This window comes from Enhydra lutris, unplaced genomic scaffold, assembly GCF_002288905.1.
Source record: "Enhydra lutris kenyoni isolate GAN:26980312 unplaced genomic scaffold, ASM228890v2 scaffoldscaffold2, whole genome shotgun sequence".
NCBI lineage: Eukaryota > Metazoa > Chordata > Mammalia > Carnivora > Mustelidae > Enhydra > Enhydra lutris.
In genome coordinates this window covers 66,770,536-66,797,652 of record NW_019154086.1, presented here as the reverse complement: position 1 = coordinate 66,797,652, position 27,117 = coordinate 66,770,536, and the positions used below count along the sequence as shown (strand labels likewise).

General features: G+C 37.6%; 2 protein-coding genes across 3 annotated transcripts in view; one reads left to right on the top strand and one right to left on the bottom strand.

Moving 5' to 3' along the window:
* Positions 1 to 13,297, bottom strand: part of LOC111148632 (filamin A interacting protein 1 like) — a 113,242-nt gene extending 99,945 nt beyond the window's left edge. The window contains exons 1-3 of the mRNA XM_022505381.1: positions 13,055 to 13,297; positions 12,165 to 12,338; positions 5,896 to 6,074 (exon numbers count right to left, since the gene is read on the bottom strand). Of these exons, the coding sequence (XP_022361089.1) occupies positions 5,896 to 6,074; positions 12,165 to 12,338; positions 13,055 to 13,297 (596 nt within the window). The remainder of the gene's footprint in view (positions 1 to 5,895; positions 6,075 to 12,164; positions 12,339 to 13,054) is intronic.
* The window catches only part of LOC111148649 (cms1 ribosomal small subunit homolog (yeast)), a 382,522-nt gene that overhangs the window by 110,365 nt on the left and 245,040 nt on the right, over positions 1 to 27,117 (top strand). The gene's annotated exons all lie outside the window — the stretch shown is intronic.

Sequence of the window (27,117 nt, the reverse complement as noted above, 5' to 3'; positions counted from 1 at the left end):
CTATTTCACTACTTGCAAGACATAGTCTTGAGAATATGTAATACATACAACTCCTTGCCAGAAAACGGAAAGGAAATGATTGCATTTGAGTACAATGTATTCTACAACAATAGTTTAGTGTGCATGAAATTTAAAACTGCTGGCTTTCTAAATAAGATTTTTTTAAGTAGACTTAGTTTATTTTTTAAAACATTATACCCATTGTGTCATACTTTATGGGAGAGTCTTTAAAAGCTGAGATTTAAGACCAAAGAAGCTAAAAATTCTAATGGCAATGGTTGCAAGATATTGAATTCTCCAGTAAAGTACTCTAGTTTAATGTGTTTGTTGATTTCTCCTGAATGTTCTATTTTCATGAGCATTTCAAGTTATTATGTCATTTTACCATAATGGTGCCTTTTTTCCCCTATCCATCATGATTGCTTAGTACCTTAGAAGCTTCAGTATCAAGCCTTAAAGTCTGCAGTGGTGTCTCTGTTTTACACATGCACAAATTAGTTAGGGTTTTATACAGGTGGAAACCATATCTACCTCCTTCACCTAGTGTCTTCCATAGTACTTGGCATGTAGCACACATTTCATTATTTGTTGTTGCTGGGGTTTTTTTGTTTTGGCGGTTGGTTGTTCTCGAGTGATTGAATGAATGGCATGCAGTACAAACTAGCTAACTAATTAACTAAAAATTTAGATAAATATACTTATCATTTACATATATATGAGGGAGAGAGCCAAAGCCCCTGAAAAGAAGATTTGATGTTTTTGACAAAAGCCTTTAAAAGTACTCACATATAGGGATGTCTGGCTGACTCAGTTGGAGGAGCATGCTACTCTCGATCCTGGGGTCATGAGTTTGAGCCCCACATTGGGTGTAGAAATTACTTAAATAAATAAACTTTTTAAAAAACTTATTATTTTTTTTAAGGTACTCAAATATCCTCAGTTAACAAGAAGGTGAATATGGCTCGACTTTTCAGTCACTTTGTCTGATGCCCATCTGCAAAATAGGCCTTTCATAATGGGAAAGGTTTGATGATGGAAATCTTTTTTTATAAAGTTCCCTCAGCCAAAGGAGAGGTAGAAGTGCTTTGTTCTTCACTAAAGCCTAAACAACAAAAGACTTAGCCCAAGGTGTGGTCAGGGCAGCAACCCTTGAAGCTGGGTCCCTGGTGACTTTACTCTAACAACCCTTCTTCTTCCAGGGCCACTGTTCTATCTAGAAACTCTTGGGCAGGACAGGAACAAGAAATTCTACCTGTGACTCTTTCTTCACTATGTGGCTTTTGAGAAGCCAGCATTTGAACTCCTGCTTTATGAAGTCAGAGTATCAATGCTAACCTATTTGGCCAAGATATTATGAAAAGTAATTTAAGGCTTTAAAAAAAAAAAATTCACGGTTGAAGCCATATTTTTATACAGAGTTGCCGTAATATTTGTTTCCCACTTTAATGGTTACTTCAAGGCCCAAAATGTAATAACATGTATGGTTAATATACATGATTTGTTTTTGTATTCTAAAAAATAATGCATGATGTCAAAAAAAAAAAAAAAGGAAACTTTTTTTTTCTTCACAGCCTTTTCCCCCACTGAAACTGAAAAAGGAAAAAGAAATTATGTAAGCTTTTTTGAAAGTACAGACAGATTTGGCATTTCACTTATGGGAAAATTTTGCAAACTTGTACTGACTAAAAGTGATTTTTGTTTTGGCTTTCCTGTGAAGCCATCCAGAAAGGTCAAAAATTACTGGCATCGCTTTTATATAAAACATTTCACGTAGACTCCACTTGTAATTCAGCCAAGTACATAATTCAGGTCATCAGTGACACACATATCCACACACTGGAACTGGTCAGTGAACAGAAAGTGGTCATGAAATGTGGATAATGTCACCTTATGGACAGACCAAACTGCCCAGATTACAGCAAAGGAAACTTTGCATTAACATGCTTGGGAATGGTTTCCTGAGCTCATCCCTGCCCCCATCCTCCCTCAGTGGGAAAACCAATTGTTTACTGATTACGACAACTACATCAGTTGGCAAACATTTTGGCCTAAAAACCTGTGACATCAGTCTCCTTTAGGGTTTTCCACATAAAACACATTCTCCCAGGAAAACACAGAAATTGAGCCTAAATTTGAAATCCATTATTATACCCTCTAAGGTCTCTTTAACTTATCTCAATCATGTATTTCTTAATTTTTATTTTATTTCCATACAGATATTATCCAACACTTACCAACCGAGAAACATTCGCAGTGTTTTTTCAGAGTTTCAGTCAGATAGTCTATTATAGTTATCCTCACCCAACTCCCTTTTTGTGGGGATTATGATATCTGTCTTTGTTTCTCTGTACTGAGGGTCATTGATTTGGGAGTGGCTTCTATTACTTTGTTTGAGGAAGGAAATCAACATTATTCTTTGACCTCTTAAGACAAGTTCATCTTGCTTTTGTGAAGAGTGGCTATGTGCTCAAGGGGAAGTACTCTCAATAAAGTTAAAAAGACTCCATGATGGTGCACATGTTGTTTTGTCCCTTGTCAGAGAATGAAGCAAATGAGTGGTATTTCACTCGTGGAAGCACCGCCTCAATTATTATAGTTTTACCCACTTTGTTTTGTTAGGTGGATTTCATGTAATATTTTGATGCAAATGGCCCTCAAGCAGGGAGAAGTCCTCAGGCCACAGTCTCCTTGTTGAAGGTAGGGGAGCAAGAAGGACCAGTGCAACAAGGGTGCCAAGATAACGGGAGTTGTGGTGTTGTATGGGCAGAATAGGGCAAGAATTGTCTGTATATCATGTGAGTTGATAATACATTTAACAATCTCTTATCCCAAGAGTTCCATCTGAAAGCTGTTCCTTGGCAAACAGAAATAGGTGATTTTCATATCTTCTGGAATGGCTGCTACATAGGAATAAGAGTCACTCCAGTCACTTTTTCCTATTTTTGGCAATGGTATGTTCACTTTCATTCTTCTTTTTTTTTTTTTTTAAGATTTTATTTATTTACTTGACAGAGATCACAAGTAAGCAGAGAGGCAGGCAGGGAGAGAGGAGGAAGCAGGCTCCCTGCCGAGCAGGGAGCCCGATGCAGGGCTCAATCCCAGGACCCCGAGATCACGACCTGAGCCGAAGGCAGAGGCTTAACCCACTGAGCCACCCAGGAGCCCCACTTTCATTATTCTTTAAGATGAAGAAATTTTGTGTCCAAAGGCTAAAAAACATGATCTTTTAAATTCTTCCTCTTAAGCCCCCTTGATACATGTAGAAATTCCATTCTAATATATTGATTCCATGGGATACAATTTACATTTGTCTCACTGTTTTCCTTTTCCTCTAGCTCATGGCCTTTATTCCCACTGAATTTTTGTTCCCATTTCTCAGTGTTGTTCTCTTTGCCCTTTCTTAGTTTAAATAATCTTCATCTGCCTCCCAGCATTATTTCTGGATGTCATCCTAAGCCTTCCACTAGAAGATAGTTGAGGCACAGCAGTGAATGTTAAAACTGTACCTCAGACAGCCCTCCACATTCCTACCCTAAATCTGTAATGTGTTGCCTTCTTTGTTAATGTGGTAAGCCCTCTGGAGAGGGACAACCAGTACTTCTTTGTTCTATGGCAAGCAGCACTCTAACCGTGGTCAATAAATGTTCATAATAATGAAAGATGAAAGAAAGTGTCTGTGTTCAGCAAGTTAGTGCCAAATAAATGTGGAGGCCAAATGAGGCCACGGGTGCCAAACCACAGGGGTTCGAAATAATATTTAATATAACATTGTCTCATTGAATAACAAATCTTACATTGTAATGTCTGAGTCAAATCTTCCCTTGGTGCCAGACTTCTCATACTCCTTTAATCTTCCCCTCAAGATATTTCAAGTTCATGAAGCTCAAGGTAACAACTCCCCCCACCCCTACCCCCACCCCCATGTAGTGAGTAGAAAACAAACCTCCTGATGAATGTGGAAAAAAAGTAACTGGATGTGAGGGCCATGGATTCTCTGGGAATCAGACCAACTGTCTACCGTGAAGTAAGAAATGAAACTTTGCCATTAACCTAGCTATTGTGTAACTTCAGTTACCTAGCTAAAATATGAATTATAAGTAGTTTAAAAAAAGCACTGAGACTACTTATATTTTAGAAAAATCATTATTTTTTTTCTGTGATTATTAGAATGCAGCACCATTAGCTTTGTAACTCAGAAGTACACATGGAATAACAGAAGTGAAATGGCAGTTCAGTAAAATTTGATATTGCAATGATAGGTTCTTTTCTATCTTTGTATTATCAGTATAGAGCCTTAATTGTCCTTTCCATTTCAAATGAAGGCTCATATTTTCTAAGGTGATTCAGAACAGAGGGGCAAAATTGAGCAAAATAATCTGCCCTTCATATGGTTACAAAATGTTTACCAACCAATCTCTCCTTTTTTGCAGCCAAACCTCTCAAAATAATAGTTCACATTTAAGCTGCTACGTTCTCGTTTCTTTTTTTTTTTTTTTTTAAAGATTTTATTTATTTATTTGACAGAGATCACAAGTAGAGAGGCAGGCAGAGAGAGAGAGGAGGGGAAGCAGGCTCCCTGCTGAGCAGAGAGCCCGATGTGAGGCTTGATCTCAGGACCCTGGGATCATGACCTGAGCTGAAGGCAGAGGCTTTAACCCACTGAGCCACCCAGGCGCCCCACGTTCTTGTTTCTTATTTACTCTTCAAAGCATTGTTATTTGGCTGCTGCCCTCACTGTTTTATTGAAAGGACTCATTAAGTTTCCCAGTGTCTTCCTTGTTGCAAAGTCCTGGGACATTTTCTTCTCCTTTTCTGTATTGCTTGAAAGTCTTTCCTTGTTTGGTTTCTTTGCTTTCTTTCCCTTCTAGTTCTTCAGAAAACAGCGAGCCATTGATTCTTCTGGAGTTCCTTTCTCAGAATTCTCTCTCCTCACCATACCAGCACTCATTGCTTCAGCTATCACCAGCTGCAAATCCACATCACTGGCCCAACATTTTCCAGACCCATATTTCCAACTGTATGTTGTTTAATTAGATATATCATTCTCCCCACTGGACATCAGAATACACCAGGTACCTCATACTCAGCATGTCTAAAACAGGACCTGCCCCCACTTTAGAGCCATCTTCTCCACCAGCAAAAAGCTGTGCACCATTCCTATGTATTGTACCTTGGTGACTAGCCCAGAGTGCTTCTCAAAACTCCTTGTATTTCTTCCTCTGCTCTCTAGTCTCATTAGTCACTCATTAGTATTGACTGTGCATCATAAGTATTTTCTTGTTCATACCCTCTTCTCTCTAACCCCATAGCCACTGGAACTTATACCTTCCCCTAGTTTAAAGCTCCTGTCTTTACTCCATGTTGCCTTAATGGTTCTTCAAGAAATCATACCTGATCAGCTCTTTCCTCTTCTCACAATTTGTCATTTGTCCCTTCTTGCCAACAGTATAAAATCCATCTGCTTGTGGCTAGCCTTTCCTTTTCTCATCCTGCAATTACACCCTGTACTGTAGTCATGTTGAGTTCCCTCACTACCCATACTATTTTATCTCTATGCTGTGACACTTATTTCTGCCCCTGCCTTGTATGTAGTTTCCATTCTTGTTTGCATAGGGACTAGACCCCTGTTACCTCCTCTGCCCCTTTCACAAAGCACTCCCTTGCAGAATAAGGTGCCCAGCATTTATGTTTCCATAGTTTTTATCATACCTGGTTATCACTTTATATTCAAATTATCTTTAAACACATCCTCTTCCTCCCTCTGGACCATGAGATCTTTAAGAGCAGAAGCTATGTCATATTCATCCCTGTATCCCTGGTACAATGTTGAGCCCATAGTGAAAGGTTAGTAAGAGTTTGCAGAATGGATCATTGTCATGTCCACAGTAGCCTTACCTTTCACATTCCTGTTCTAGTAAGCTTATGAATTCATCACTCTTCTCCATGTATTCTTTATGTTTTCTCTTTTCTTCTTCCAACTCCAATATGGTTTGCCTATGAGATTTTTCTGCCATTAAAAGTTGTTCCAGGATTCGTCTATGAGATTCTTTATATTTTTCCACGACTTTCTCCAACTACAAAAGAAAATACATTTATAGTGTGTTAACTGCAAACCCTTCAAAATACTGCCATCTTTCATTCACTGTTTTAGAAATATCTAAGTTTTGACTAAGTAATTTAGCAGTGGGTTTCTTATCTTTTTGCTTGTTTTTTTTTTTATCATTACTCTTGTTAATTGATACTTTTTGATGCATCTCAACACAAATGTAATCTTTCTATTGTTACTGTTTTGTTTTTGTTTTTTTACACAGAGAAAATAATTGTTGCCTCTGTGGATATCAGAATAATTTCCCCATATCCCTTTTCTGACACTTCCTTCTCTCTTCAGAAAAACCTTGTCAGAGGAATGACATAAAGAAGGAATCTTTGCATAATATTTGATTCTGAGGCAACTTAACTGCTATCCTGCCCCAGCCCTCCCTAGAGTAGGCATCTTGGATCTTATGGTCTGTTTTTCATCATATTATGCCTCAAGGTGTTTGCATATTTTTAAAATTCTTATTAATCAATTCTTTGTTGGTTATGTAGTACTAATGTGAACAAATGTCAACACCAAGTCCTTTCTGGTTTCTGTGGCATACTTATATCTCTATTATGATATGATCAGCCTGTACCTGACTTATGTGTTTGTCTTCCCTACTAGACTGTGAAGTCCCTGAAGGTAGGGCCTACATTGAATTTTTAACAATTCTTAGCATCTACATAAAAAACAATGAAATCTTGCCTATTGCAACAACATGGATGAATGTAGACAGTATAATGCTAAGCAGCATAAGTTAGTCAGAGACAAGTACCATATGATTTCACTCGTATGTGTAATTTAAGAAACAAACAAGGGGGGGGGGGGCGACAAACCAAAAACCAGACTGTTAATGACAGAGAACAAAGGGTTACCAGAGGGAAAGTTGGGGTAGGAGTGAGGAATGTTGAAATCGGTGAAGGGGATTAGGTGTGCACTTGTCTTAATGAGTACAGAAATAAATCCATGCTTACAGGGTCAATTAATCTATGACAAAGGAGGCAAAAGTATACAATGGGGAAAAGACAGTCTTTTCAACAAATGTGCTGAGAAAGCTGGAGAACTATATGCAAAAGAATGAAATTAGACCATTTTCTAACACTATACACACACACACACACACACACACACACACACACACAACCACCTCAAAATGGGTTGAAGACCTAAGGGTGAGACCTGAAACAGTAAAACCCCCAGAAGAGAACACAGGCAGTAGTTTCGTTAACATCAGCTGTAGCAACATTTTTCTGGATATGTCTTTTAAAGCAAGGGAAACAAAAACAAAAATAAACTGTTGCAGCTACATCAAAATAAAAAGCTTTTGCACAGTGAAGGAAACCATCAACAAAACAAAAAGGCAACCTACTGAATGGGAGAAGATATTTACAAATGATATATCTGACAATGGGTGAATATTCAAAATATATAAAGAACTTGTAAAGTCAACCCCTGTCCCCCCAAAAAGGTAGGGGGCAATCATATTGAAAAATGGGCAGAGGACCTGAGTAGAAATTTTTCCCCAAAACACATTAAAATGGTCAACAGACACATGAAAAGGTGCTCAACATCACTAACTGACAGAGAAATGCAGTTCAAAACCACAATGAGATATCACCTTATACCTGTCAGATGGATAAAATAAAAAAGACAAGAATAATAAGTGTTGTCAAGGATGTAGAGAAAAAGGAACCCTCATGCGCTGCTGGTGGGAATGTAAATTGGTTCAGACACTGTGGAAAACAGCGTGGAGGTTCCTCAAGAAAATCATAAATAGAAATAGCATATGATCCAATAATTGCAATATTGGGAAAACAAAAATACTAGTTCAGAAGGATATATGCACTCCCTATGTTTATGCAGCATTATTTACTATTATTTATATCCAAGATATGAAAGCAGCCTAAGTGTCCATTGATAGATGAATGGATAAAGATGTGTGTGTGTGTGTATGTGTATGTGTGTGTGCGTGTGTGTGTGTGTGTGTATATATATATATACCATTTATATAAAAAATCTACAATAGGATATTCTGCAACCATTAAAAGGGTTGAGTTTTGTTTGGTTTGGTTTGATTTGGTCATTTGCAACAACATGGATGGACCTAGATAGTGTTTTGCTAAGGGTAATAATATGATTTCACAATATATGAAATCTAAAAAACAAAGTAAATGAGTAAACAAAAAGCAGAATCAAATCTATAAATACAGAGAATGAACTAATGGTGGCCAGAGAGAAGGATGGTAGGGGATGGGCAAATATATAGGCCAGAAGGAATGGGAGATACAGGCTTCCAGTTAAGTGAATAAGTCATGGGAATAAAAGGCACAGCATAGGAAATATAGTCAATGATGCTGTTATAGTATTCTGTGGTGACAGATGGTAGCTACACTTCTGGTGAGCGTAGTATGTCGTATACCTGAAACTAGTACAACATTGTGTGTCAACTGTACTCAAAAAATATTGTTTTAAAGACCTTTGTTTTTATTTCATTCTTTCTTACTGTCCATCATACTTCCTGTCATGTCAGGCTATTTTGGAGAGGTATGGATATTTTGAAGGTCTTGATAACAGGAAATTCATTTGGTTTCACACTCACTTTTATGTATAGTCTAGCTATTGCTAGCCATCTTAGTGTAGGAAATAACCAGCTTACCCAGCCATTGTCAAATAAAGGTGAAAAGCCAGAGATTATATCCTAAAATGAATATGTGCTTTAGTTCCCAGCACTGGAGTTTGTGGATCGACAGAAAAAAGGTTAAAAATATATGGAGCCAGAAGCTAGTCAGTGAAAATTTCCTTTTTAATTCCTGGCTTCAGAATTTCTATCTCTATGTGAGCTCATCCATGTATTAAAGAGTATGCTAGATAGTTTAATATTTTTATGTACTTTTTAGTGATATAATTTCACTGGATATGTAGTCCACAATATTACTGAAATATAATTCCTTTACGTTCTACCTAACTAACCCGTACTCATCCTCTGGATCTCAGGTTTCCTGATTCTTCTATATAAATTTGATCTTCCAAGGCACCTGGGTGGCTCAGTGGGTTAAAGCCTCTGCCTTCCGCTCAGGTCATGATCCCAGGGTGCTGGGATCAAGCCCTGCATTGAGCTCTCTGCTCAGCGGGGAGCCTGCTTCCCTTCCTCTCTCTCTGCCTGCCTCTCTGGCTACTTGTGATCTTTGTCTGTCAAATAAATAAATAAAATCTTTTAAATAAATAAATAAATAAATAAATTTGATCTTCCATTATACCCTCATAGTGCTTTGTGGTTTTCACCATAGAAAGCAACACTGTGTTTAATTGTATACTTGGCTTGTGTGATCATTTGTTGTCTGTCACACAGACATTAAACACACCAACAACATTAGGCACAACTATTTTTATTCATCATCTCTCCAGTAAATATTAATTAAAAGAATAAAATGAAATTTAAAAGCTAAATTATACAGTTACTTAAGTACTTGGAGAATTGGTGATGCTAATAGAGTTTGCAGATTCTTTTATTATAATACCTTGATAAATCCAAAATATTATATTTTCCTTGCTATGTTTTTAAGAAGAACTAAGAATATCTTAGGCAATTAACTCAGTATCTTTTTTTTAAGGTAACTTCTAATATAGAACCCTAGGTTGGAAAGGAATAGGAGGTTAAAACTGTTGTTAACTGTGAGTTCTTACCATCTTCCCTTTCTCTTGACAAACCAGTCACCCCCTTTTCTCATTCCTATTCTTTGTTCTAGCTCAAATGCCAATACCAGTCTTTCATCTTAAGTCAGTATTCCTACCATGTGATGTAACTGAGAGCAGTTAGATCTTCTAAGCTATTTTGCCTTAAGAATAGGTAAGTCCCCTTTAGTTTACTGTAGGAATGGTTGAGATTTTTACACTTTTCAAAAAGAACATTGTGAATAAAAAAAAAATTCAGGGTTATTAACATCCCAGGTTGGGAAAAAGTAAAAGAATAATTACTTAGCATGCAGATCCTTATTCTGCTATAACTCGGGTACAGCCATGGATGGTCTCAGTGGGAAAGCTGTCTAGGGAACCCTATTTAAAATTCTCCCTTAATATAGTTTATTCACTGGGTACTTAAATTTCCCCCATCACTTCCTAGATGGAGAAGTGGGTAGACAACTGGATTATTGGATAGGTAGAGTTATGTGGGCTTCAAGGAATGGATAGACTCATAGCTGGGGAGAGAGAAATCTATAAGGCAGAAGTAAAAGGCAAGAGAAGAAAAGTGGACACATCACGGAAGTGGGAATGTGATAAGTGAGTATGTGTAAAGGAGTATGTGTGTGTATGTTTTGTGAGAGTAATCAAAAGAGGTTGGATTTATAAAGGGCTAAATTATGGGTAACTTTCAGGGACAAGCATTTGTAGAGAGTCAGGGTATTTTCAATTTTGCATATATGCAATAGAATTATTGTGAAACTAAAACTTTCCCTTGATTTTTGCATAGATTTGGAGTCATTCTGTTCATTTCACACCGAGGTGTTGCGGGATTATGCCATTTGTGGAGTTTTGTCAGGATATAGTCAGTGATCATCAGTTTGCATTTGCACTTATATAAATTGGGGAATTTGTGCCTAATGCCATTTCCTAGTCACTATGTTGGGAGCCAGGATGCAGTCTTAACATAATTGACTTGAATGCAGCTTCAGCTCCTCTTTCTAAAATTTGAATTAAAGTGCAAGTCAACAGACGTTGGGTGGTCGCATCCTTACCCTTCAGAGAAGCAGATCCATCTGACCAAACTCCTTTGCATTTGGCAAGACAGTAGTCTTCTCTCATGAGACACCCAAGACAAGAATAGCAAGGACATTAGAGGTCAGTCCTGAGGTAGGTTGCCAGAGCTTATGTGGGGGAAATTTGTCCAAAACTTGCTTTCACTCTCTCCAGCCTTAACTCATGCTCTTAGTTGTTTCTTTTTTATAAAAATGAAAAATTGTGAAATTTTCCATTGAGGTCTCAGAGGAAAATAGAAGAATAAAATAAGGATGCCAGAGTTTCAGAAATGTCAGCAAGTAAAAGAGCAAGCAGTACCGAATCTTTGTGCAGTGGTATTGAGACTTTGAATCTTTGCTATTGTCATTGCTGGGCACACTTGATGGGGGAAAGATCTTTGCTTCATTAAACTTTTGAAGGAAAAAGGATAGCACTTATCTAAAATACATGCTTTCTAAAATTCCATTGCTTGGACAATTCTTTGATCATTTCCATTCATGCTCAAAATTTCTATGACAGGGGCACCTGGGTGGCTCAGTGGGTTAAGCCTCTGTCTTCGGCTCAGGTCATGATCTCAGGGTCCTGGGATCAAGCCCCACATTGGGCTCTCTGCTCAGTGGGGAGCCTGTTTCCCCTCTCTCTACCTGCCTCTCTGCCTGCTTGTGATCTCTCTCTCTCTCTCAAATGAATAAATAAAGGCTTTAAAAAAATTTTTTTTCTATGACATAGGGTGCCTGGGTGGCTCAGTTGGTTGCGCAACTGCCTTTAGCTTGGGTCATGATCCTGGAGTCCAGGATCGAGTCCCACATCTGGCTCCCTGCTCGGCAGAGAGTGCTTCTCCCTCTGACCCTCCCACTTCTCATGCTCTCTCTGTCTCTCTTTCTCTCTCTCTCTCAAATAAATAAAATCTTTAAAAAAAATTCTATGACATAATGCCTCAGTGTTTTCAAAGAAATTTTAGCTTCTTCTGTTTTTTATTATAGCCTGTGTAGCCTTCAAGTCCCCATAATGTGCTGCCCTTGTGTGCATGTGCGTGTGCATGTGTGTGTATCTGAGTGTCTTTGGCTCTCAGTGTATGTGAGAGAGAGAAAATATCCTGTATTTGTCAGCTTTCAGTCTGATGTCAAGAAAGATACCTAGTGGAAACATCCCATCTATGATTTGTTCTCCTTTTCTTTCCTGTAGAACATGTAGTATTTATCTACCTTGGGTAGATTTTAAATGTGTGAGAACATAAAACTGTAAATAATCAAAAAAGAATTATATGTCGTGCTCACCTTCCAGGCCAAGTGCTTGGCTGGCTAGTAAACTTTTCCACCTTCCAGGTGCACACCCCTAATGTGATACATACCTCATTCATTGGTTTTTCATAGATGTCCTCCTGCCAAGGGGCAGATTTTGCTTGAAAAGCATCTCGCTGGAGAGCCTCTAACACCTTTTTTGGAGTGACAAACCCATACTGAGCTTCTAGCAAAGCCAAGTCCATTTTTTCAGCCTTTAAAATGCCTATGACTTCATCTCGAGCCTGTAGGAACAAAAGCCATTTCAGAAAGCTTGCTTTATCTACCAGCATTCTCTGAAAGTGGTTTCTTGAGAGCTGGTTTTTTCCTTCTATTTCAAATAAAAAATGAGTCATGTTTCTTTATAGCACCTTTTACAAAAAGCAGTAAAATTATGTCCCTCATCCTTCTTATAATCTAATTACACATTAACAATATTTTAAATGTGAGCACTATACAACATTGGGGGAACCCAACATTTTTTATTGTTTGACAAGTAGATAACATTGTACCCTTTAAATGGACGGACATTTGCATTTTGGGGAGTAGGAAATAAGACTCTCCTATATGTGTAGTAGCTGTTTCTTGTTTTTTATGTGAGTTAATAATGCTAGAGCAAGTCGAGTAGCCAATTTACATGGGGCATAAAAGTGCCTCTTGTTATTTAAGCCAATCTAGAAGTTATTGTTACTCATACGTGCCTGTGCACTGAAGCTCGTGAGCAGCATGGGCAGAGGATGTGATCTTTCACATGATGGTTGCCAGTTGCGTGTCAGAATGACAGCCCTTTCAGATATGATTAATTGCCCTTTCAGTTGGCATAAGAGAATTCTGTATATGTGTACTTTCTTTCATGTACATACAGGTAGAACCATAGACGATCTATTTCCATGGCAGCATACACCCCAAATTCACAAGCAGCCTTCTCTTTGAACATGGGGATAATTCTAACCCAGCTCACCTGAAGTTCTCCTTCCAGAATGCTCAGAAGAAATAAAAGATCATCTCTTGAGAGGTCTTCTCCATGGTGACCAACACCACCGTGTGACTTAGGACAGGAAAGAATTGCATCTGACTCATTGGTGGGGTCTTTGTCTTGCTGTCTCTGCTTCATGTCCTCAGGTCCTTGGAAACCATGGTCTTTACTATGTCTTGGAAATTGCTTTAGGGCCGAGCCCTCTGTGTCACTGCTTCTGGAACGCATTCTTTAAAGCCTGGAAAGAAGGAAAACAGTGTGTACCTCTTAATGGAAGTAGAGTTTTAATAAGGGCACCTATTACTGCTTTAACAGGTCTGCACTCTTGCTGTATTTGCTGCAGCCAAAGACTCAATCTTTCTGAAGTCTACAGCAGAGAACAGCATTAGTAGATTCATAAATCACAGTTTTATTTACACTTCTGTTTTTTAAATCAACATTTTAAAAAAGGTGTTCTGCTTTGACTAAGGCCACTTATGTCCATGGGTAAACAGACTATATTTGAACTTCATTCACCAAGTATTTCATGTCAGGGATCCAGGTCATACCTCTGACCAACGCCTAAGTGTTTACTTGAGTTAAGATGTACTTAACGTAATTGTAAAATGGCAAACTTGCTAATTGTTCCAAATTTCTGCAGATTCATGTTATAGTTTTTCCTTTGGAAGTTTAAAAATTTTTTGGAATTTCTTAGTCTTTGGTGCTTTAAAATAGAAACATCAGAAATACTGCTAGAAAATACTTCAAATTACTTTGTTTTGACAACAAAATCTAATATTAAAGGAATGAAGGGTTGGTCCCTGGCTGTATCCCTGACATTCTGCTAAAATTCCAGATCTGTCCTTGGATACGTCAAGATTTTATAGTTAGGACACTCATCTCCAAAATACAGACAATCCTGCCTATGGAAATAATTAAAATAAATTCATATTTAAGGGACACATTAGCTTATATCTGATTATATAATTATCCAAATTAATTTATAATAGCAAGAAAAATTGTTCCACCTTTGAGGTTTTTAATGAAAAGACAAATGTTAATTGAGCTTATAGTCTACTTCAGTGATGTATATATTATTAATTTTACTCCTAAAACCTTGAAACTTTTATCATCTTAGTGAAGTGCTTTTGGGTCATAATATTTTTCCCCATACATTCTATAATAATATTTCTTTAAAAAAATATATCTGGGACACTTGACTGGCTCAGTCAGCAGAATGTGGGACTTGATCTTGGAGTTGTGAGTTCAATCCCCATATTGGGTATAGAGATTATTTAAAAATTAAAAAAATATATGTATATTTTTAAAAATAGTTTTCTTTAAGGATCTGTAAAACCAAAGCATACAGAAAAGTGTGGGAAGTATAATGAACCATTACATGCTACCACACAAATTCATAAAGTGTTAGTTTACTATATACATTAGAAAATGATTTTTTAATGTAAGTATATAGACACAGTTGAAGCTCTGTGTTTCTCTCTTCCTTAACCTATTCTCTATGCTTCCCACCCCAAAAGTAACCATCTTGAATTTGGTATGTATATTCCCTTAAGACGTTTTATACTTTTTTTTTGAACGTGTGTATACATACTGCTGAGCAATATATAGTATTGCTTTGTGTATTTTCAAACCTTATGTAAATAGCATATTTATTTGTATGTTGCTGAAACATGCTTTTTCACTCTGTATTTTCTAGATTCTTCCTTGTTCTATTTTATTTTAGTTTATATATTTTGATTGCTATATAGCATTTCATTACATGAATAGTCCACCATTTACTTACACATTTTACTGTCAGTATTTGTTTAAATAGTGGTTTTTTTATTTGTTTGTTTTTTTCAGTATTAGAAAAAAATGCTGCAATGAACATCACTTTTTTTTTCCTGTGTGCATGCATTTCTCTGGAAGTATTCTTTAGGAGTGGGATGTTAGGGCTGCGGAACATGTGTTCTCTCAACATTACTAGGGATTATTGCTCCTCTAAGTGGAATGCCAATTGACAATAGAGTATCAGAGTTCTCATTGCTCCATATCTTCATCAGCAATTCCTATTACTGAATTTACAGTTTTTCCCATTTTGATAAATGAAATGGTATCTGACTTTTTAATTTGTATCCTATAATTTTTAGTGAGATGGGCATCCTTTCTTGTGTTTAAAGGCCATTTGGGTTTCTTCATATTGCTTGTTCATGATCTTTGCTCATTTTTCTTTTGTGTTAGTTGTCTCCCTCATAGATTTGTAGAAATTTATTACATATTTTATATAAAATCCATTTTGTTAATTATATGTTTTGCTATTATCTTTTCTGGTCTGTAGCTTGCATTTTCACTTTATTGTATTTTATGGTATAGAAATTTTAAATTTTAATTTAATCAAATTTATCAATTTTTAGGTTTTTTTTCTTATAATTTGCATTAGAAACCAAAACTTGATCAGTGACAGTACAAAAGAGTGCAAAAGACCATGGACTCTAGGACCATTCTGCCTAAGTTCAGATCCCTACTCCATTATTAATTTGCTGTAAAACTTTGGACAAGTTACTTAATACCTCTGTGCTTCACTTTTCTCATCTATAAAATGGGAATGATAGTAGTAGAATATTTGTAACCTAAAGTTACTGTGAAGATTACATGTCAGCACATGTCAAGTGTTTGCAACATGCCTCGTATAAAATTAGCACTCTAAATAAACATTACTTTTCTTAATATTATTATTAACTTTATTTTTATTCTCAAAAATTATTCAGTGAGTCTATATTACCTTTATAGTTAGGGAAAAAATTCAATGAATAAAATCTTTTAAAAAAAGCAGGGGTTGAAATTCAAGAAGAAAAGGCAAGTTTATTTGATTATCTCTTTAATTTAATGAAATATGAGGTGTGAGTGCTGAAGGGAAAAAAAAGAGATTAAAAAAATAGCTTTGTGTCTTGGTCAGGTACTCTGTTTAAGAAGTGTTTCTCACCAGGGGCACCTGAGTGGCTCAGTCAGTTAGACATCCAACTCTTGGTTTTGACTCAGGCCACGATCCCAGGATAGTGGGATCAAGCCCCATGTCAGGCTTCACACTTAGTGGGGAGTATGCTTGAGGATTCTCTCTCCCTCTCCTGCTGCCCCTCCCCCAACTCAAGTGCACACACTCACTTTCTCTCTCTCTCAGATAAATAAATAAATCTTAAAAACAGAGGGAGAGAGGGAAGTGATTCTCAACAGCCCCAGTTTGCTGGCATCACTTGAGAACCCTGTCAGAATACTTTAGAAACCTTGAGGACTTCTGAGCCAGCCAGTTAGGCTTTGTTCATCCCTCTACCTGTACTCCACCAGTCATTTATTCAAAGTCCACTGTGTGTTATGTACTAAGTTGGTTATTTATGGTGTGGCTTCCTTAATTCCCTTATTACAAATGATATACTTTTACTTGAAAGATTTCTAGAAATAGTTCCTAAAACTGGGGTTATGAGAAGTGCAATGAACTAGGCAGAAGACTAATGAAAAAAGAATTCAGTCACAAATCAGTTGTGGGACTTAGTCAAATCATTGATCCTCTGTGAGCCCAGTGTCCCTAGTTGTGAAGTGAGGGAAATAGGGAGGTGATCTCTGTGACCCGTTTCCCCTTTGATATATAATAATTCTTGCCAGTGTCCTTTTCAATGGTATAGTATTATCTATAGGCTATCAATAGTATATTAAGGAGAAATGGATTTGTGGATCTTCATCTTACATAAATCCACAGAAATCTAAATGCTTCATGTGGATGGGCAGTAAACCAGGTCTGATGATTACCACCAAGAAAGAGATTATAGTTAGAAGACAATTCTTAAGGAAATAATCCCAGTAATAATTTTCAGCTGAGAATTGTTTTTTTAAGTTTGCACAGCTAATAACTGGCAGAACTGTGATTTGAATCCACATACCCTGGCTCCAGAAACTGTACTAAAAATCATGCCATAATGCCATATGCTGTACTGCCAAAGACACACAGTTACAGACACCTTGTCCAGAATGAATATAGACACCCTATCTGAAACATGCTTATAACCTTGCTAAGTAATTACAGTATAGATGAACAGTGATCTGTGATAGTAGTTATCACAGATTCTTCCCTATATAGTCGAGGAGGAATTAATTTATTTGAGAAAAGCAAAGCATAGAGAAGTATATTTTTTTGTGTAGGGATGGAAGGTTGAAGATCTGTGGGAGAAATGACTGGAAAACCCCATTATATGTATTTTTATGTATACATAAATAATGTTTATATACTAGCATATTAATATATGCTATGTACCTTATGAAAACATGTATATAATGTACAATATGAAAATATTCAAAAATGAAAAATATTAATTAAAAAATAATATATCTAACTATTTTTTCCTACCCCATGGGATTATCTTGAACATTCTAGGAAGACCCTTTCTCTGTCCTGTAGGAATAATGGTAGGTTCTTAATATAGAATAGATATATTTAATACAGATAACTATTGTGCTAACTTCAACAGCACATATACTAAAAAATTGATAAAATAGATAATTATTAAGTGCTACTTTATTTATAGATATATTCACACTTGAAGGACAGGACCACCATGTCTTCTGTCTCGTATTATTGATCTCCATTTAGGTCTCCCATAGGGTATCTGACTTGATGCTTCATATACAGTGGGTATTTCACAAGGTGACTGATTTCTTCTGCTTTGTGGCCTACCTCAAAACTTAGGCAATGGCTAAACAATAACAGTTAAAAATTCTGTGGTTCATTCTGCAGCTCACATCATCTTGCAGCTCAGCTGGGCCTCTATGGTCTAAGATGGGCTTATTCACATTTCTGTCTGTCAGCTAACTGGGCTAGTAGACCTCAGCTGGGTCTTCTTATCTCTGCTCCACATGGGCTTTCAACCTCTGGTAGGCTAGACAAGACTTCCCCACATGGTGGTCTCAGAGCATCATTCCAAAAGTACGAGAGCTGAATTTTTAAGACCTTATTTTTACTGTCAAGAGAACGTCACAAGGCCAACCCCAATTCAAGAAGTGGAGTCAGAGATTTCACCTCTTGATGGTTGGAGCTGCAAGGTCACATTGCAGAGGAACAGGGTTGGAATGAGTTAACTGTAGCCATTTTTTTTTTTAAACGGTTGGTTTACAACACTTACAGATTCAGATTTCTATGAAAATTGAATAAATGTCTAGGTTTTGTTTTGTTGTTGTTGTTTTTAAGTAGGCTCCACATTGCATGGAGCCTAACATGGGGCTTGAATTCACAACGCTGAGATCAAGAGTCTAAAGCTTAGGGGCGCCTGGGTGGCTTAGTGGGTTAAGCCTCTGCCCTCAGCTCGGGTCATGATCTCGGGGTCCTGGGATCGAGCCCCGCATCAGGCTATCTGCTCAGCGGGGAGCCTGCTTCCCCCTCTCTCTCTGCCTGTGTCTCCGCCTCCTTGTGATCTCTCTCTCTCTCTCTTTCTGTTAAATAAATAAATAAAATCTTTAAAAAAAAAAAAAAGAGTCTAAAGCTTAACCAACTGAGCCACCCAGGTGCCCCTTAATGTTTAGTTGAAAAGGGGTAAAATATATTTGGGTTTTACTTCTTTCAGTTTCTTGGAAGCTTAAGGTTTTGTTGAGGGTTTTAATGATTTCTATGATGCATTCCTGTGCTTTCTCTTACCCACATATTCATATGTAGAACAGTAGCCCTTTTTTATTAAAATATTTTATTTATTTGAGAGAGAGAGAGTGTGTGTATGAGCATGAGCGGCGGGTGGGGGGCAGGCAGAGGGTAAGGCATAAGCAGACTCCCCGCTGAGCAAGGAGCCCAGGGCTTAATCCCAGGACCCTGAGATCATGACCTGAGCCAAAGCCAGACACTTAACCTACTGAGCCACCCAGTGCCCCAACAGTAGCCTATTGATAAGAATCAACTTGTGTTCTGCTGCTAATCAATAAGGATTCCTCTGGATTAATTTTATCCAAGGTTTGCCTTCCAGATTTCCAAGATAATGTAAGCTTCTATTAGAAGAATAGTTTAATAAGCATTTCTCATAAGTACCCTTTGAGTTAAAGGCAAGCCAAGCTACTGCAGAAAACTTGAATGAAACTCTATATACATCCTAGCTTCCCTTGCCTCACTTTTAAAAAAGGTGGGTTTGGTGAAATCTTCCAAGAAACCACAAGTGCTTTGGCAATGATGATATTTGTAAGTGATAAAAAGGAATTACCTAAAATATGTTGATACTTTGCTTATTCTTTTTTAAAGTGATTAGAGTTTTTCGAAGACTGCTAATCCTCTTTGGGGGCTGGGATTGGTGGCATCAACATTCTTGATGACATGCACATTGGATTTGTGAACAGATCCATCGTGTGCAGACTTCTGGTCTACTGAGGTGTTATATGTCTCTGCATGTTTACAGTGGTGGAGTTTCCTTGCCCTTGTGCCAACAACCACAAAATGATCAGTAATGAGAAGTAATTAAGTATGGAGAGGAAGAAAACAAAGACATGAATTTCATGATACTTCATGCTTTGGATTATCAGTGACTTCATTGTTTCTCTTGGCAAAATTTTAATGCATCTGTGTTTGGCCCAGGGGTGTGTACTGAGGAAAAGAAAAATTTTGTAATAGCAACAGTGGTTTGGGGTTTTCAGGTTAACTCCCCCCCCCCCCAAAAAAAAGAATGGAAAGTTGCTTTTATTTATACCAAATAATGATGCCTTGCTCTTTTCATAAAGTGCTAGCAGTAACATTAAGTCTAATGGTTTTTGAAAGAGAAATCCTGCTTAGTTGTCAGTTTAACACAGCCCAGTGCATTATCTATAACTAACATAGCCATAGAATGGCAGCCCTCAGGAGTGTAAGAAATTGATAGACTGGGATTCAGGAAACCTGGCTTCTGATCTCAGCTCTGCTTTTAATTAGTCAGGCTGTGGGTTGTCACTTATAAATGAGGATATTGAGCTGGGTCGGTCCTAAAAGATCATTCAGGATGGAACAAGGACCAGGGCTTCTTTCCCTTGACTTCTGTCTTGTTCCACAACCTCTAACAAATCCCCTGACAGTAGGATTCAGGCTTGAGACTAGATGATCTCTGAGGTCCTGGGGCTTCCCACTTTAGAATTCTGTGATTCTCTGTTGTCTTGTATCTATGGATACAAATACAGTTCATTTGGCCCTGAGAAGCAGATTCTGTTTTGTTTTCCTATGTGGTGACCTCGGTCAGTTTTTCTTGGGTTTAAGCTGGTTGAAATCATGGTGGATCTTTGGTAAGGATGTGTCCATGCAGGAGAAGGACAAGTAAAGAATTTGCAGCTATTTACTTAATTTAGTTAAGGAAATAGCCAAATGTAAATAGTGGCCTTTTCAACCTCTAATACACACAAACTTCTAGCCAACTCCTTATTATAAAAGTTAAATTTTCTTAATCATTCTTTACTAATTTTATATATCAAAAATTGCTTACTGTACATAATTGGGTACTATTTAAGAGATAATTTTATTCTCCATGTACCTGTTTATTTTCCTCTTTGAATGTTGGAAAAGAGGATATTTTACTTGTGTAAAGGAACCTGGAAAAGTCTCAATGATAGAAATTGGTTTTGGTTTTATTTACTTATTATGAAACTGAATTAGCTGATCAAAACTCCAATTTAGGGAAGAAAATAATAGTAATAGCGATAGCTTACATTTATTCAGTACTTACCAAATATAGGCCTGTTCTAAATGCTTTACTTTTATTAATTCATTTAGTCTTCACAAAACTGTTATTCATCCTTATTTTACGGAGAAGATTGAGGCTTAAAACTGTTAATAATTTGTTGAAGCTCATACTGCTAAAAAGTGGCACATCCTAACTTGGGCAGCCTGGATCCAAAGTGTCCAGTAAATTGCTATGCTCTATCTATTTAGGATCTTATAAGAAGACATACATAGTTAAGAAAAAATACTCATTCAACATTGTTATTCACAAACATTTATGAAGTATCCACTATACAGGTATTGTGCTAGGTGATTTGTTCTATCTTATTTTTATACCTGAGTGTGGCATAGGCATAGCATAATAGAAGGAATCTGAGATTGTGGAATTACATAGATCTGGACTTAAATCACAACTCCAATATGTTAGCGCTGTGGCCTTAGATCACATGTGGTTAGTAAACCTCCCGAAGCCTTCAAGTATAAAATGGAAGTAAGGATACCTGGTATGATAGATTTATTAGTCATGCTTTGTGAGCAAAGGCCCTCTGTTTATGTCTGTATCCCTAGTGCCCAACAGATTTGGACATCAGCAGGCTTTCAGTGAACGATTGAATCATGCAGTCAGCAGAGCTGATTGGCTCTTAGTAGGAACTGCTTCATTGTAAAGCTGATTCATCTGGCTAGAAAGTTAGAAAAACAGTATCAGGTGTACCCCATTTTATTGCACTTCATTTATTGTGCTTTGCAGGTACTGCACTTTTTACAGGTTGAAGGTTTGTAGCACCTCTGTTGAGAAAGTCTCTTGGCACCATTTTTCCAATAGCATTTAATCACTTTATGTCTCATGGCCACATTTTGGTAATTCTTGCAGTACTTCAGGCCTTTTCATAACTGTTTTGTTATTATGGTGATCTCTGGTCAGTGCTCTTTGACAGTATTTTAATTATTTGGGGGCAGCACTAAACACACCCACTTAAGATGAACTCAGTCAGTGTATGTTGTGTGTGTCCTGACTGCACCACCAAACAGCCATTTTTCTGTCTCCCTGTTCTCAGGTCTCCCTAATTTTCTCTAATGCACAGTATTGAAATTAATCCAATTAGTAACCCTATAATGGCCTCTGAGTGTTCAAGTGAAAGGAAGTGTTGCACATACCTCTATAGAATGATTAAGCTTAGTGAGGAAGGCATGTTGCAAGCTGAAAGGCTCACCTCTGTGCCAAACAGTCAAGTTGTGAATGCAAAAGGAAAGTTTGTGAAGGAAATTTAAAGTGCCACTCCAGTGAATACATGAATTGGTAGGAAAGCAAAACAGCCATATTACTGATATGGAGAAAGTTTTAGTGGTCTAGGTAGAAGATCACGCCAGCCAAAATCTTCCCGTGAGTCAAAACCTAATCCAGAACAAGGCCCTAACTTGTTTTAATTATATAAAAACTGAGAGAGGTAAGGAAGCTGCAGAAGAAAAGTTGGAAGCTGGTAGATGTTGGTTCATGAGGTTTAAGGGAAGAAGCCATCTCCATAATATAAAAGTGCCAGGTGAAGCAACAAGTTGTCCAGACCTAGCTAAGATCACTAATGAAGGTGGCTACACTAAACAATAGATTTCCAGTGGAGATGAAACAGCCTCCTATTGGAAGAAGATGCCATCTAGGACCTTCTTGCAAGGGAGAAGAAATCAATGCCTGGCTTTAAAACTTCAAAGAACAAGCTGACTCTCTTTAAGGGCTACTGCAGCTGGTGACTTTAAGTTGAAACCAGTGCTTATTTACCATTCCAAAAATTCCTAGGGCCCCTAAGAATTATACTATAAATGGAATAAGAAAGCCTGGATGATAGCACATCTGTTGACAGCATGGTTTACTGAATATTTTAAGCCCACTGTTGAGACCTCCCACTTATAAGGAGAGATTCCTTTCAAAACATGACTGTCCATTGACACTGCACCTGGTCACCCAAGAACTCTGATGGAAATGTGCAATGAGATGATTGTTGTTTTCATGCCTGCTAACACAGCACCCATTCTGCAGCTCTTGAATCAAGGAGTAATTTTTTTTTAAAGATTAATTTATTTTAGAGAAAGTGCAAGCATGGGAGGGGTAGAGGGAGAGAGAGAGAGAAGCAGGCTTCCTGCTGAGTAGGGAGTCCAATGTGGGGCTCCATCCCAGGACCCTGAGTTCATGGTCTGAGACAAAATCAAGAGTCAGAGGTGAGCCACGCAGGTGCTCCTGATCAAGGAGTGATTTTGACTTTCAAGTCTTATTATTTAAGAGAGAGATTTTATAAGGCTATCGCTGCCCTTTTTAGTGATTCCACTGATGAATATGGGCAAAGTACATTGAAAACCTTCTGGGAAGGATTCACCATTTTAGATACCAAGAACATTCGTGGTTGATGAGAAGAGGATTTCAACATTAATAAGAGTTCGAAGAAATCAGTTACAACCCCCATGGATGACTTTGAGAGCTTTGAGACTTTAGTAGAGGAAGCAACTAAAGATGTGGTAGAAATAGCAAGTAGAATTAGAAATGGAATCTGAAGATGTGACTGAATTGCTATAAGCTCATGATAAAACTTAGACTGCTGATAAGTTGCATCTTATGGATGAGCAAAGAAAGTGCTTTCTGGAGATAAAATCTACTCCTGGTGAAGATGCTGTGAAGACTGTTGAAATGACAACAAGGATTTAGAATATTTCATAAACTTATTTGATAAAGCAGCAGGGTTTAAAAGGATTGACTCCAATTTTGAAAGAAATTCTGTGGGTAAATGCTGTCAAACAACATCACTTGCTAGAGAGAAATCCTTCGTAAAAGGAAGAGTCCAGGGGCACCTGAGTGGCTCAGTCATTAAGCATCAGCCTTTGGCTTAGGTCATGATCCTAGGGTCCTGGGATGGAGCCCTGCATTGGGCTCCCTGCTCCACAGGGAGCCTCTTTCTCCCTCTCCCACTCCCCCTGTTGGTGTTCCCCCTCTCACTGTCTCTCTCTCTCTCTCTGTCAAATAAATAAAATCTTTAAAAAAAAAAAAAAAGAGTCCATTGACACGGCAAACTTCACTGTTGTATTATTATTATTTTTTAAAGATTTTATTTATTTGACAGAGAGAAATCACAGGCGGGCAGAGAGAGAGAGGAAACAGTCTCCCCACTGAGCAGAGAGCGTAATTCGGGGTTCGATCCCAGGACCCTGAGATCATGACCTGAGCCGAAGGCAGAGGCTTAACCCACTGAGCCACACAGGCGCCCCCATTGTTGTATTATGTTAAGAAATTGCCATAGCAATCCCAGCTTTCAGAAACCACCGTCCTGGTCAGTCACAGCCATCAACATTGAGGCAAGACCTTCCACCCACAAAAAGATTACAACTCGCTGAAAGCTCAGATGATGGTTAGCCTTTATTAGCAATAAATAGTTTTTTAATTAAGGTATATACATTGTTTTTTTAGACATACTGCTACTATACACTTAATAGACTATAGTAGAATGTAAAACTAATTTTATATAAACTGGAACACCAGAAAATTTATTTGACTCACTTTATTGCAATATTCCCTTTATTGGGGTGGTCTGTTACTGAACCTGCCATGTCTCTGAGGTATGCTTGTACTGAGAAACTAGTAAGAAATAGCTCATATGTATAGACCTCTTACCTCAGGCCAAGTGCTGTTTTAAGTGCTTTGTATTATCTTATTTACTCTTAAAGAGTTTTAGCTTGAACTAAATGCTCTTAAGAGAAGGCTTGATAAGGACTGCCTGGTTGCCTCCATTGTTAAGCATCAACCTTCAGCTCAGGTCATAATCCCAGAGTCCTGGGGTCAAGCCCCATGTTGGGCTCTCTGCTCAGTGGGAAGCCTGCTTCTCCCTCTCCTACTCTCCCCGCTGTGTTCCCTCTCTTCCTGTATCTCTCTCTGTCAAATAAATAAATAAAATCTTAAAAAAAAGAAAGAAAGAAAGAAAGAAAAAGCTTGGAAAAGGTAAAGGTAAGGGTGAAGAATCTCATAGAAGATTTCAAAGACAAATGACTATTAGGGTAGTGCTGGTGCCTATACGAAGTTCAGAGAGTATGTGTGTGTGCACATACTGTGGAGAAGTAACTCTAGGTCCCCGAGACTTGCCAGAAATCTCCAGTTAATGTCACTGAATTTTGCAAATGTTTCATCGTATATACCCCAACCTTAGGCTTTCCTTACCCTCACCTCCCCACATACACACATAAAATAAACTGAGGATCCACTATATGCTTTCTTTTCATTTGACAGCACATTTGACAATCATTAGTTCTGATTTTATGTATGTGACATTTTGTATAAAGCAGTATCATTTAAATTTGATTCAGTAGGAAATTTGAGGGTTGATTTACTCTGATTACAGGATAGCTACATAATGCAGAGTGAGTCTGTGCTAACTGTAGGATGCTCATCTCTGAGGGACAGAGCTGGCAGTGATCCAGGGCCTAAAATTTGAATGTGTTTAACATCCCATACTTTGCTGAATTTAGGGAATATGCTGTCTACTAGGTTTACATTTCCATTTGGATTTCCCTATCTTTCTGCATGGAACTATTCAGCTATAACTTAGTTCCCCTCAAAGGGGAATGGAAAGAGATGTAGTAAGATTATGGGGTTCTCAGCAGAGCTGGTTGAGCCCTTAATATTAACTGTCTCATGGTAAATGTGATTCATCTATGAAAATACTGGCTATAAATAGATGTTAATAGTGCCCAGTTGCAAAACAGCCAGGTTATGCTAGCATGGCCACATTAGGGAAAAAAATCTTGTTGAGTATTTTATTTGGTTTCTCTTAAAATAAAAAATAAAAAATAAAAAAATAAAAAATTTCTTTCCTTTTATTGCTCTAGCCACCCACATTTGAAGACACTAAATTCAGCCAACTGCGTTAAAGCTATCTGATGGCTAAAAAAAGACACATTGAAAACCAGATAACCTAATTTAGTATTAGCCCCTTTATTTTTTTTTTCTTCTATTTTCAGTTAAAATCATTCAAACATTTCCTTAATGGTGTTTTTCCTTGTAGGGAGAGCATGGACAGTGCTTCAGAGAGGGGAATGGAAGTTGGTTGTGGGGGGAGGGGGTGATTCAGGCCCATATTCCCAACAATTCTGTGTCCTCATAGAAAGTCAAAGTCAAAGAAAGGGAAGAATCAAATATAAGGTTTAGAAGGCAGTATAGTAGTCATTTCATCCATCCCCCACGGTACTCTGCAATCAGTGTTTTCTGTTATAACCTGCTCAGTTGTTATGTGGCTCCAAGTGTCAGAAAGTACTTCCTTGTGAGCTTAAATCCAACTCCCAGGAACTTCCTGCATTTATCCTGCTTCTGCCTCCAGAGGTAAATCAAACAAGACTATTCCTTGTGCCACGCCATTAGACCTTCAATGGGAAGGGCTCTATTCTTTTTCCCAAATGAAACCTCGTCAGCTTCTTCAGTGACTTCTCAGACCAAGTTGTCTTGTCTCTGTCACCCAACACATGGTCTCACACACACATTTTGAGTATACCCAGTTAGACCTACCTACTCTTCATTAGGCCAGGTTGTTTCTTAAAGAAATACATGGAGTAGTTGGGCATAATTTCCCATATATTAAACAGAACTAAAGCAGTGAATTGGTGAGTGTATATATTTAGGGAAGATCTCAGTAGTTCTTCTGATGTTGGATTTCAATTTGAATAAAGTATAGATCCAGAAATTTGATAGTAGACATTTAACGAAGACTTACTCCAGTTTATCTTACCAGGTGAGTGCTTATAATAATACTTTCGTGTGTACATTGCTTGATACATCAGTAGATAGGTAAATGTCCTGTTTTGCAGTATAAGGAATATGAAATTCAGAAAGCTTGAATAACTTTGGCTAATAAACCTTGGACCAAAGATGATGAAAACTTAGGTATTCTGACATCTCTTTCTCTCCAGGTTCATGCTAGATTTATCAAAGCTCACACTTCTTGTTGTTGTTGTTGTTATTGTTATAAGCTTGTTCTTTTGTTGCTTGTCCACTAAATAAGTGGGTAGTCAGAGAACTGCTACACTGTAGATACAGAATAAACAGCCTGCCAATGAGGTCTAATAGAGCAGACTTACATCATGGCTTTTCTTAGCTGTGTGTTCTGAAGAAAGGACAAAAAGAAATATAAAAATCTCAGAGTATAAATAGTTGATTTATCCAAATTTTCCATTACAAATCAGTGGCTCTTTAAAGATTCTTTTCTCATTTAAGGTTGACACAGGGCTGGGAACGTTTTCCAGATCTTGGTGGAATAGAACAGAAAAAGAAAATTATTTAAATATACTCCAGATTAGCTTTAAATACATTTCTGAATACTACACTCACAGCACTAGGTCAGAGCTC